Source organism: Lepeophtheirus salmonis, chromosome 2 (assembly GCF_016086655.4).
Source record: "Lepeophtheirus salmonis chromosome 2, UVic_Lsal_1.4, whole genome shotgun sequence".
Taxonomy (NCBI): domain Eukaryota; kingdom Metazoa; phylum Arthropoda; class Copepoda; order Siphonostomatoida; family Caligidae; genus Lepeophtheirus; species Lepeophtheirus salmonis.
Genome location: NC_052132.2, coordinates 32,278,834 through 32,292,808, shown reverse-complemented (window position 1 = coordinate 32,292,808; position 13,975 = coordinate 32,278,834). Strand labels below are relative to the sequence as shown.

Below are 13,975 nucleotides of genomic sequence, written 5' to 3'. Positions count from 1 at the left end.
CTGTATGTCGACTCTTATAAATATTTCCAATTCCGATTATACATCCGATTCCAACATTATTCATAATAATAGTTGGGATCTTCAGCGTAGTAAGTACATTTCTGCACTAGTAGGTGGAACTATTCCACAGCTCACTAATAATGAGTCTAACGGGTAAGCCGGAACAGTACAAAGGTCATAAGTAATGAAAATTGAGTGTATATTTTTAGCTCACACGTTTTTATGGAGTTAGGGAACTAAAGATTATTTTTTATTTTTAAAGTTGTTGTCAGGACTATTTAATCTAGGAGGAGTTACTTTCTACTACATTCAAATATATTCAAAACCTGAAGAAACATTTTTCTGTGCTCATAAAAGACCACATTAAAGATTTGTTGCCGAGTTAAAATTCTAAGTCCTTGTACCGTACCGAGTGCTGGGCAATACAAACATATTTTGACGTTATAGAGAATAAAAACGGTATACTAACACCATATGATGCTACAAATTATATGATTAATAGTAATAGTATATACTCTTGGACGTCACTATTAAAAAGCGTGGTGAGAGTCAAACATCAGTGGGAAAAGCATTATGGTATAACCTAGTATTTTTAATTACCTTGGTAACAATATGATATCAATACATATAAGCAAAAAATCTTATTTTTGACACAAAAGTGACTTGCAACACACTTTTAATTTAGATTCAATATCCACACTTAACAAAAATAAATAGTTATTCATCAAAATATAGAGGAAGAACGGGCTTGTTTGCGCATTGGACAAGTCGGTGTTCTTCAATTTCTTCAAGTTATGCTCCAGTGCTTTCGTGGAATAATTCCCTATTAGTGTTGCATGGGTTGGAGTTCTAATTGGGGGGTGAGATCAGCCAATTTTGAAATAAGCAACAAAAAAAATTCAATAGAAAAGTTGTCATTTTTATTTTACACATCAAAATTAAAATTTACTATGAGTTCATGTCATTAGACTTCTACTGTAACTTATATCTAAGATCTAAGTAAATATGTATTCATTAGAAGTGTGTGCAATGAATCCTTAGAGTAAAATAAAAGTATGCAACACCACAAGTGCTTCAATGTGTATGTACAGTGTACACAGAAATTGTTAAAAAAATGTCTACCAAAATAACTAATACTATATTTACTAAGTACAGAGCTTTTTGCATTTTTTCATAATTTGATCGGCATGTGCTACCTAAAGATCACCTTGAGGGTCAATGCAATTTAGTATATGCTATTTTTTTACCATATAATAACTTTTCTGCAGTAGCCAAAATTCAAATTCGAAAAAAGTTGAAAAACAAACTGCCCTATTGGTTGTTTTCCACATTATATGAAATCCCCAAAAAATAATGGATGCATTGAATGCACTAGGGGGGTTTGAAAATTTTCTGTCCTCAATAAGAAGATGCAGCATTCGTAAATAGAAGCTGTCGCATGTATCTAGCATCTGTTGTCAGTTACTCACCAAAGTTTCAGTCATTTTGGAGGCGCAGTTGTTATTTAACAAGAGTTTAAGTAAGTTAATGTGAGTGTTTCTGTGAAAACGGATAAGATCGATTATCGATCTGATGTTAAATATTTGTTTATGAAAGTGTAATATTTAAATATATTCAAACCATAGAAGTTATATAAGGACTTATTGTGTTAACATTTGACACTTCTAAGTCAATCGAACTTGGAGTAATGGAGCCAAAAAATATACGTCATGCGACAAAATCACTTCGATGCAAAATTACTAATGGAAATAATATGGGCAGTAAAATTACCTAGAACCGATTTATTTAGTGGTTGTAATAATGCTTTTTATAACAGTGAATGTCTTTTTTTTTTGGTGTTCCATCCATTGGTATTAAATCGCATGGTCTAAAAATGATGAATGATAAAATTAAATCATGGTAAGCCTGTGCTCAATCTTTTATGAAACATTATCTAAAATCGCAGGGCACATAAAAAAATAATCATTTTAACAAAATAAGTATCGATAAAAATATATATTATATATCAATTCGATATTGTTTGAATGAACTCCTTTGATCCACAGGAGGTGAAGGTAATACTGTATCCTACAATGACTCTTATTGTATAATAGAAAAATATATTTGCTATATTTAATATTGTTATATTTATACTTGCAATGTGCAAAATGAAAATACTAAGGATAATGAATATTTGCACGCACTCAGATAAATAAAATTAAAAGCAACAATTTATTAAGTGAAGCATCCATTAAAGGTGTCATATCCCATAAATAAATAATCATCACTTGATCTTTTATTTAAAGAGGTCTTACTTTTGTGATTAATTACTAATATATATGTACGCCATTTTCTCCCTTAGATACATTGAAACTTACTAGAAGCGCACTTGCAAATTTATAATTAAAGCTTTCCAGAAAGAAATTCTGTCAAACTAATTAACAACTTTGAAAGTTGAACATTTAAATCTTGAAAAGAGAAAAGAAAACAAAACTGGAGTATATCTAATGATAATGGAAAGAATAAACTTGTTAATAGAATAACATATTATGACAAATGATAACTTCTGCCTCTAGGTAGGGCTGATTGTAGAGTGAACAGGCTCTGAGCAAAGATAAATATACAAAACGGTGATTCCTAGAAAAACAATGTATTTTAATTATCTTTTATCTTTAAGACCGTTCATTTTTTTTATTTATGCTCTAGTTGTAAAAATTTATTTTCGGTGTGTATAGGTCGATTTTTAGTGGAGCGACAGGCAAGGTAGAACTATGCCTAACTTCTATATGAGCCCTTCCCAATTGCCCATCTCGTTTTTTCGTTGAGTTTTTCCGTCGTTTTTTGGTGAAGTATCTTGCAAAGAGGCAAAGCCTACTTTGCCCGTTCCTCCAACAAACATCGAACAATTAATTAGAATTCTACCCTGTACGGTTTGTAAACCTTTCCCTCAAGCTTCCTAAAACATTAAGGCGGGAAATCTGAAACTTTTCTAAGCTTTTTATATGGATAAAAATTCCAAGGCACCCCTTTTTAAAATATGATTCAAACGATAATAAAACAGAAAAAACAAGTTTTCTGTTTTTATTTGGGCAGTAATACAGTTCACGGTCTTCAGTTGCTCCCTTTAATTGTCTTTGATGTTGAGATGTTAGGCTTGAAAAGCTCAGTTTACACAATTAAGTTGTAGAAAAGGATACCATAGTTGCAATGGGGCTACTTGAACCCACTATGTACTTATTTTCTTCATACACTCAAAATGTATCTAGTTCCATGTATCAAAAGCTCATTTTTAATGTGCGGACATCTTTGATATGTGTTGGTAGGAATCAGTTTTCTGCACTCTCGAGTGTACTTGAATTCCAAAGATTAAGGATCCCAGTGAATGGATGATGGAAAATAATGATTAAATCACTCGACAATAGATTTCAAATGGCAGAGCAAAAGAACACCTCTGTGTGCCACAGCACTCACTTTGAAAAACTCTGCATAATTTTTTTTATTGTGCCCCAGTATTTTTTGATGACCAGTATCGGAAAAACATTATTTCCAAAATTTCTGGAGTTCTTCCTATTTTTAAGCGTCTGGTAACATATTTTTAATATAAATATATATTGGCAAATATAATATTTTTATTATTGCATAGGTATTCATACTTCAATAATAAATAAATGTTGCTTCAAATGACATAAAATATGATACTTTCAACTGTTTTTCCCTCTGTTTTATTTTCATCAAATAAGCGGTTAATCTTGTTAATACAATTAAAATGACTGTTGGTAGATTAATACCAAATAATCCGTAAAATCTCATTTTTGGCTCATATTTATATAATTAAGACGTATAAAAATAGCAAATTTTGAACCAAAATGTAATTTTCTTCATTTTTAAAAATCACAAAACAGAAATTACAGTTAGTATATTTTTCAATACCCTTCAGCAGAAAATATTATATAGAAGTCAAAAAAACTTTACTCCCAATATTGCTCACTTCAGGTACATATGTTTGGTGTACTGTTTAATACGACTAAATGGTACATATTTAATACTAAGTAAGTGCTGCTAAACGACGTCATATTAAAATATAAGACTAATTAATCACTTTTATAATCTAAAATATTTCTTTAAAAGACAAACAGTTCTCGTCTAATATATATATATGTAAATATTAACATATAATGTTAAACTCTTCATAATAGAGGACAAATACATTTGTATTGACTATTTGAATTGAACTTTTCACTTTCTCTATGAGTGAAGGATGTCATGAGCAATGCATTCCTTTGTTATCAAATACGTGATTAATGCTCACGTTGTGTTGCTTTCATCATTTGATTTTACATTCATAGATAAATTAATAGATAAAAAAAATATGTTCAACGCATGTCTAATTGGTCCACTTTTTTCTTATTTGTTTATTGACATACAATAACTCATGTTAGGAACTACATATATATTCATATAAAGGCCTAAGACGTCAAACATAAATTTGAAAGGTAAAAAAATGTGGAATATTTATGTGACAACTAAATCTGAAAACTTTGGCTTTGATGAAAATACGCGTGATTCACAGTCGTATGTGCTTACTTTTCTCTAATCAATGTAACTGATTAAATTATTATGAATATGTGTGAAAAAGAGAGGACTCTGAAAGACTCATACTCCTTGGCCTAGAAGCATGATTTTCTTAGAAATGAAATATAATAATATATGATCTCAAAAGAAATTAGAAAGAATGCTACTTATCTGTCTTGTGTGTTTGTATTTTGCAAAGGAATGCTGTCGTTTTGAATGCACTGTAACTCTTCTAAACGTTCTTCTAAATAATATGTACAATCTGTCATTTTTTGCATGAGTGAATATTTTGATTATGCATGGAACAATATACCTCTTATGTGCACAAAATAAGTATAATATAAAATGGATTCCTTGGTGTAAGATTCAATGTATATATGAAGTGTACAAGTTGCGATTTCTGTACAAGTTCTATCTTGTACAGGCAAATTATATATGTTGCAATTTTCCTCCTCCTAAAATGCATTATTTAATTACAAAATTGATAATTCTGATCACTAACTATTAATCAATACTAACATTTTATTTTGATTAATTAAAATTACATGAATATTATGTATTTATGAGTCATATAACTGTGGGTATTTGAGCTTCATTATGTACCACAGAATATTTACACTTTAGAAATTTTTATTAAAAAGATTTTTTGTTATAATGATGCTTTAATTGAATGTTCAATATATTAATAAATGTGGCACACAATCAAGTTCAAATGACCATTATTATATTAGTCTTTAACACATGATAATTATGGGATTTGAATTGATCAAAATGGAAATACAGCATGAATTATAACTGATGATATAATTAATTATGGCATTTTAAAATGATAAAATTTCAACTTGTACAGTCAGTTTATACAAGTTACAACTTGTACACATCATTATATAGTCACCTTCTTATGTGACGTGAGATGCAGAGCTCTCATTTTGAGACTTATTGTCCTTGGAATTTGCTCCTATACCCATACATACATAGAAATGATTCACATAAATTAAAAAACTTCAAATTGAATACAATTTATGGAGTGTTATGTGATAAAACATTTCTTAAAAAAATGCCTGTATGTCTGCCATACAGTTATTTACATTTGTTTCATTAGCTATACACATACATTCATAAATATGTACATATATTTTTAGATTTCCTTACTGGAATATTGTTTGAATCGGATAAAAACTTGTCTTGACTACCTAAAAATTATACATCTGACGGAAAATCATAAAATGAAAGTAGATAGATCGCGGCATTACTCCCCTAAGGTACAAATTTATACCTCGTCGTAACTATTAATGTATCATGCAACCTTTCATTCAAAAAGGTTCGAAATCATGTGGTAGTTATCGAAATAAGTCAACCATACTATTTATTGCGATTTATCTGTTAAGTACTCCCAGACTAACATAGTTTTATTATTTCTCCATTATTTTAAAAATGAATTATATATATATATATCATTTCCAATTCAAGAAGCCTTCCGTTCGATACGGTATTATAATATTGCATAGTAGTACATATTTCTTAAAAGCGTAGCTTTGCATTTGTTTAAGTAAGTAACAGACAAAATTTCTTCATCGAAATAATATGATAGCCAATATCCAAGGTTAATAGAAATACATGGTTAGACTCTCATGTAATCGGGATTACTAGAATTTTCAATCTGATGTATTGTAACGACTGCTGGGCAAGACAGGCAGATTTTGACAAAACAAGCAACCCCTCATAGTGTATGACGTCACTATTACTAGAATTTTCAATTTATTGTATCGTACCGACTGCTGGGCAGGAAAAACAGATTTTGACGAGACCCACAATCACTCATCTACTATGACGTAAATATTAAAAGCGTAGTGAAAGTCAAACATACAGTCGAACATCCGTTATGGTATAATATTTTATTTCTATTAACCTTGGCCAATATCTTTATATTAAAATGTGAATGTCGGGGTGTATCTGGGTGTGTTCGTTCTGGAATTACGCCCAAACCAATGAATGGATTTTGATAATTTTTTTCATCTAGGTTCTTAAGGCTCCAAAAAGGGTTCTTGTAACAATTTTTTGGTCTTTATTACCATGACATCCTTAAGAAAGTATGTCTCTAAAAATGATTGTATTAAAATTAAAAAAGGACCATTGAATATTAAAAAATAATGACTGTAAAATTATAAGAATTATTGTCGTTGCATGTAATTATATATCTTAACACACTTTTTTTAAAGAAGATTGGAAGGTTTAATGAAGAAAAAAAAGAAGAAAAAATAAGACAAAGGATTTTTGACAAAAATATTCAAGTTGACCGAATGATAGTTCAATTTGAATATTTTTCTTCTCTAAAGCTCATAATATATTTTTTTTAAAGTGTGGATAGATACATACCAACGTCCAAGAAGAAAAATTCTTTAGTTTTATACGGTTTTTACTTTTGTTTTATATATAGTAGAGCAGTTTATAATTAATTTTTAAATGTTTAATATCTGGGGAAACGCCAGGCAACACCTTTCTAGTGTAAATCATTTATACTACAAGGGATCATCAATAAATTGTATTCCTGTCTTTTTGGAAACGGAGCATTAGTATAAGATAACTTATTATTTCGTTTTAAATATATATTAAAAAATGAAATAGACATGACCTATCCAGTGAGACGAGAGAATCGAAAGTTGACAACAAAATATATTAGAGTATTTTTGTGTTTGCGAGGTAACGCCGTGATACTGTATTATGTTGTCAGTCGACTATTTTTCTGCTATACATTCGCATTTTATATGTAAATACGCTTATCTTTAATACATAAAATATTTCGCACAGAAGAAACATAAAGTAAAAATTGGCACAGTCAACTTTTTCTTCCCTTTTTTGGTATCAACTTCAAAGGAATTTAGGAGAATGAAGATTTCTCATGACTGTTTTTCATTTTCGTAGGTGCAAATCATAAGCTGTCGTCAATATTTTTGTTCTGTATATTTATTTTAGACTGCTATTGCATCAAAAAATTCACTTATGCTAAAAGATAAGCGGAAAGTACTCCATGATCAGTCAAAAACTGGATCTAATCAAACACTCGTTGCCTCGAAATGAAGAGTTTCAAAATTACTTATTTACATAAATATTCAAAAATTGTGGTTTCTTTATATACTTTAGATATCAGAAAAATCAGGATATGGTCAACTTTTCATCTGAAAAATAGTAGTTTCCTTTATCCGGATTTGACTGCACTTGGAAAATAGTTCCACAATTCCTCATTTTCTGTTTCTTTTTTATTAGGAAAAAGTTTTGTCCGATCAGTGTTCATTTAGATGTGAATATTTTACGTATTTGATTCCTGGATTTTTTAAGAAGTACATTTTGGATCTTGATAAAGTTAATAAATCCAAACATTTCATGAATGTAAAAAGAGGACATGTTGTATGAAAAGAAGATCATTGGTACAATATAATGTATTTAGTAAATAGGATCTCTGAGTTATACTTTATGTAATTTATATAATCATCTATTTTAAACAATGTACGGTAGAGGTATAGACTCGAAAATAAGACTTTATTGGACTTTATGAGACAGTTTTGTTAAAAAATTGTATCTCAAGATATAAAGATGAATTATTAGGTATACTTAACTGCACCTTATAATTCAAGTCAAAATAAATATCTTAACAATTGAGATTTAGTTTGAACTCTAATTGGACATGAAATATAACTTGATTTTTTCCTATCACATAATTACACTACGTAAAAGATGTGAATATGATTACTCCATTAATGCACATAATATACATACATACTTTATTATTATGTATACACTTGATTTTGGCTTTGAAGCAGCAGTTGTAAATAATTAATTGTTAGTGTCTTGAGAGTATACGGAGAATATTACTTTATTATTTATACTCAATAGGTAAGAGCAACATCCCTAGACGTAATCCACACTGCTCTCAACTATGCAGCACAGAAGACTCTTAAGGAAACGGAGGCACTCAACCTCTTACAAACGACCATATATTGTGCCACAGTGGATAAAAAGACAAAAATATTGAAGGTATAAAAATATAAATATGTTTTATTGGTCCATAAGTTAACTTTTAAATTGTTGTTTATTTTATTTAGGAGGTTTTAAACTTTTATGAAGAAAAAATAGAGACACTTGGACCAATATCCAAACTCAATGCGGATTGCATGATACATGCAGTCCTTGAAGAAGATAAAGAGCGAGTTGCAATTCTTTATAGCTACGGCTACCGTCTTGGAATGGATACAGATAGAAGAATCAATAAGGACTATCTGAAAAGGATAAAACTATTCAAAGCAAGAGCAAGTCCCGTGTACAACATTGTTGTTTTTGAGACAACCAACGATATATACATGGATGATCCACTTAAAAAAAGCTTTGAGTACGCTCGACAAGCATGCCGTTTAGCAAATAAGATCCAAGATTTTAATAAGGAATACAATGACATAGCCAAAAAAATGTGAAGCATTTGTTAAAGGTCTTTTAGATCAATGCACAACAAAGCACGAAGTTCAAACTTTACTTCAAACAAGATCCTTCCATGGTCACACAGATGCAAATTTCAACATTGCAATTTTAGATGGACACAAGGCCTTTGTAGCACATGAAAAGTTTCAGCAATTGCTCCATAAAAAATGGGGACAAAGGGACCGATTAGAGTGGAAAGATGGGCCAAGTTATAACATTTTTTGGTCAGAAAAAAACAGTTGGACAAAGTTTCTCCATGTCATTAAACAATTTTTTTGTTTTCTATGCCTTCCATTTGTTGCTGTAGCTCGGATTTTCATTACTCCTGAACAAGAAAAAACTCCTGTCATGTCCTGGTTTATTCGGGAATCTCAAATACCCGTAAATCGGTTTATCTACTGGGAACTATCTAAATTTATTTTTTACATAATTGTATTAATGACTCTAGTTGACGATCAGGAAGTTGCATGGTATGATCTTTTAGCCGTCCTTTGGATAATTTCATACCTCCTTGAGAACTTTCGAACCATCCACCGTCTTTATCGCTATGGAGGAACATCAAATCGCTCTATGGTTTTCAAGCGATGGTGGACTTTTAGGAATATTTATATTCTTGCCACTGACATCATATTTCTTACAGCACTCATTCTACGTTCCCTCGCATACTTTAATCATCAGTGTAGAAGAGGATGCACCTATGAAGGGAATGAAGTTGCCTTTATCGCAGCCTCATTATGGAGCGTTGCCTGCTTACTGACATTCCTGCGATCCATTCAGGGAGGACTTATGTGGAGGCAGACTGGTCCAATTATTATTAGTATGTCATACATGATACTGGATGTGGCAGTATTTCTCTTTATATTTGTTATCGTCTACATTTCCTTCACTCTCTGCACCGTCTATGTCTATGACGGCTATGATAATGGACGAACAGACTATTTCCACAAGCATAAAATGGCTTTTAAGCTCTTCTTTTGGGCAATGATCCGTACAGGGAATCCACAATATGCGGGTATGTAGGTAGTAGTAAGTCCTCACAAATAATCATAACTATATCCATTTTAACGTTTCTTTTTATATCCTAAATACTCCCACCACCAGATATTCGAAAATACAACAGTTCGGACCAACACTTTGATAGTGTTTGTTTAACCCATGTGGCTCAAGTCAACTCATCAGTTAGTCTTCATGACTTGTCTGTTTGTGTAACAGACCCCACAAATGGTATCGAAGAGGGGATATCCTATATAGCAGGAAACTCTCTCTGGGCTCTCTACCAGTTTACCGTTGTTATTGTTCTTTTAAGTATCCTTCGAGCACGGATGGTGAATACCTATCATAGGATATTTAAAGAAGCAGATGTTCAATGGAAATATTTTAGGTACGTCAAAGAAGAATTTTTTTTTATATGTATACATAAAGTATTAAAAAATATGCTCTTTTTCGTGTGTATAACAATTTGAGCAGCCTTTTTTATTTTTCAAGGCTGTTATCATTATTTTGAAATTATTGATGAGGAAACTTTATCTAAGAAGTATCTTAGTGCGTGTGTAATTAATGATAAAGAGTAACACTTCCAGAGGCATCAACAGGGGATGGGCTAGAAGGGCTCTAGCCCTCCACCCCATTTTTGCTTTTTACTAGAAAATTAAACAATTCATTTTTTTTAAATTTAATATTTGAAATTTATTTACATTTTTTTTTTCCAAAAATATTTTCTCCGTGAAAAGCTATGGATTTTTGAATTTTTTTGACAAAAAAATTCAAAAATTTGTAAATAGATGTGAATTTTTTTCCAAAAAGTTAACTTTTTGTAAATAACTGTGTATTTTTGAAATTTTTTTCAAAAAAAATTCATTTTCGAAATTTTTTTGTGAACAGCTGTGAATTTTTCAAAAAAAAAAAAAAATTTGAAAATTACAGACAGTTTTTGGAAGACAATTAATATTTTAAATAAAAATTTTGAAATATTTTTCAAAAATTTAATTTTTGAAATTTTTTTGGAAAAAAATCCAAAAATCCCCCTCCCAAAAAAAAAAATATATATATATGGTACTGCCTTGTGTCACTCAGAATACCATTAAGGATTGATATCTGAGTAAATTTATTTTCTAGATATGAAGGGATTTTTATTTTTATTTCCTGGATCTATTAGATCCTCACAACTAATTTAATAAACGTCATGATAGCTAAGCTTCCTTCCCAAATATTCTTTAAATTGTAAGGGCTACAGTGTCATTTTACGATTTTTTTTTTTTTTTAATACTGACATTGCATATTTTTTACAACTATATGTAAAAAATGGACCGCCTCAATTTATAGACACTGCAGTAAATATCCAATATGTCATAAAATTAATGTGGGGTGAGCGCAACCTCAAATCTAAGGCCAAATTGGCTCCGTATTCATTTATCTATTATCTATTTTAAAGGCTTCCTTTTTTTTCAGGGCAAGTATTTGGTGGAAATATTTGGACAAGGACAGTGCGCTACCCCCTCCGTTCACTCTCCTGTTCTTTTGTCAGACTTTGGTCCGGTATTTATCCGCCCGCTACAAGAAAATGCATGAACTCTCAATTCCTAATAGTCCTAAATCAAAATGCTTCTCACTTGCAGTAGCTGAAGACAAAAAGGAATTCGAAAAACGATACCGTCGCCTCATGCTTGTTCTCATATCCCTCTACCATGATAATGACGAATCTTGACAAAGAACTTCCTCCTTGAATAAGCATCCTACCTTAGAGAAGCAAGAGTCATTTTTCTTTGACTCTGACTCCGGTTCCTGATTAGAGCCTCATAACTTTAAATCTCATCACCATACAATAAAACAACATTCAGAGTTTGAAAATGGGTTCGGAATAGAAGGAGATCTTTCTGCTCATTTGCTTACAACTTTTAATTGAATTTAATATAAATATTAAACTGTCCAGCAGCTTCATTTTTCGTCATTTCAATATTTATTTCTTCTCTTCAAAACTAACTAAATAAATACTCAAATGTCTATAAATACATTAATTATTTCAATGTCCTACTTCCTTACATAATTTAATAATAATCACCAGTACTTTTTTACGGTCCCGAAAGTATCATGAATAAATCATTATATTTAATTAATTTCTATTAATATTCAATAGATTGTTTCATGGGAGCGCAGTTTTATATATGAGCTGTGTTTCCTATGTGAATATAATTATGTATACTCTACAAAAATATTTATTTATCTAACTACGTTTGCGATTAATTAAATAAATTATAGTCTACAACTGTTTCAATTAAATCTTTGTTACTTCCCTTTAGTTGTTATCGACCCTGTGAATTATCCATGAAATATCTTGTTTGTATCATAATTCTGCACGATTTGCTGTGAAAATTAAAGATTCATTAATTATAGACTTGCTGTAACCAATTTTTTTATGGGAAGGGACTTGATGAATTATTAACATGTTATGTAATTAATTATTGAGGTTTCAGAGAATGTCTTTATGCGTTCTTATAATTTGTGTAGAAATTAATTACGGGGTACTGCATTACTCAAACAATCATCTCGAATCGAGAGTGTTGTTCAATTAAAAGTTATAGCTACCCAAGAAAAGGTCTCGTCAAGTATCTAAATATTAAATTTCGATAGGAAATGTTTTTGTGATCCTTGATATTACACAGGATCAATTTTTAATCATTTCTTCCTTTTGCCATTCGCTTGTTAAAAATTTAACCTCTTGCCAGTAGGCTAAGCATAATGATTTATAGGAAAATATTGTTTTCATAAGAAACATCATACTGTTTTCGAAATGTTGGAACAATATATTCTGACTCAATGGTGAAAATAGAAATTTCAGAGAACAACCATATTCTTATGAGTCTATATCACACATGTAGTAGGAATATTGTTTAATGTGTTGTGTTGAAAAATAATGGGCCCTATTACTAAGCCAGCGAGAATTTCAAAGATATTCTATATTTTAAAGCAAGACGGTCGATGGAGTTGAAAAGAAGTATGCAAACCTGACAGTTTCTGATAGTGTTTCGAAATATTACAAGAGCGTAGGAGGAGTTCATCTCTTGGATGGAATAACTGCTGTCTATGGAGGGATAATTATATAAAGTTAAGAACAGTAGCCCTTTATTTAACTGATCAGTAGCTTCTAATGTTCAAGGCTTGCGATCCATGAAAACCAGCACACATGTATATGTACCCTATATGTAATTGGCCCTAATCAATCATTGATGACAGACACAAAGACTCAGTCCCCGTCTATTTTTGAGAGGAACAGCTAGCAAAAGTTAATAAGCGATAATGATATCCGCTTTATCAGGTCTGTCTCTCAGTTAAGACGTTACGAAGGCCCAATGTGTAATGAAAATTGGAAATTTGAGTGTCCCACATCCAACATTGGGCTACATCTAGATTGCTTCTATAGTTAATAATAGCAATTGTAATTTATATTGATTTTATAATTTCTGAATATGTTCATTTTAATTTTCATGTTTGAATCCAAGAGTTAAATCACAAAAATGTCTCCAAACCATATATCTATTATTATATATTCCATTCGAAAAATTCACATGGCTTACATCAATAATGATTTCTATCAGCAGATATGTGGTCTATCAAAGTTCCCAAAATATACTTTTCTTTTTGAATTATTTCCAAGAGGCTTTATACAATTTTTACTAAGTAAAAGATACTTGTGAGCACAATTATTAAGACTCGCCATTTATCGTATTGATTTACAATGATGTAAATCCGTTTTGTTTTTTAGCTGGTCTGTGAATTCGTAATTGGTAGAATACAAAAAGAATGTTATTTTCCTAAGCAATAGTAATTATTATTTAATTCCTGAGTAGTGAACATCCTTTCCTAAATATATTCAATTATATTCAAACCCTATTAGAACGTTTGTGTGTGCTCATAAAAGACAAAGCGTACCCCTGAAGATTTGTTGTGGAGCTTTAAT

At 30.7% G+C, this 13,975-nt stretch overlaps 2 protein-coding genes across 6 annotated transcripts in view; one reads left to right on the top strand and one right to left on the bottom strand.

The window, feature by feature from the left end:
* Positions 1-12,410, top strand: part of LOC121113661 (uncharacterized) — a 28,850-nt gene extending 16,440 nt beyond the window's left edge. For 2 of the 5 annotated variants that reach the window (XM_071886759.1, XM_071886761.1), the window contains exons 4-8: positions 8,443-8,583; positions 8,652-9,402; positions 9,470-10,033; positions 10,123-10,402; positions 11,470-12,410. In XM_071886759.1, the coding sequence (XP_071742860.1) occupies positions 8,443-8,583; positions 8,652-9,017 (507 nt within the window). In that variant the 3' untranslated portion in view covers positions 9,018-9,402; positions 9,470-10,033; positions 10,123-10,402; positions 11,470-12,410. Of the gene's footprint in view, positions 1-8,442; positions 8,584-8,651; positions 10,048-10,122; positions 10,403-11,469 lie in introns of all 5 variants that reach the window. The other 3 variants (XM_040707502.2, XM_071886758.1, XM_071886760.1) reach the window with 3 other exon arrangements.
* LOC121132200 (glutamate receptor ionotropic, kainate 2) overlaps positions 1-13,975 on the bottom strand; it is a 209,631-nt gene that overhangs the window by 175,227 nt on the left and 20,429 nt on the right. The gene's annotated exons all lie outside the window — the stretch shown is intronic.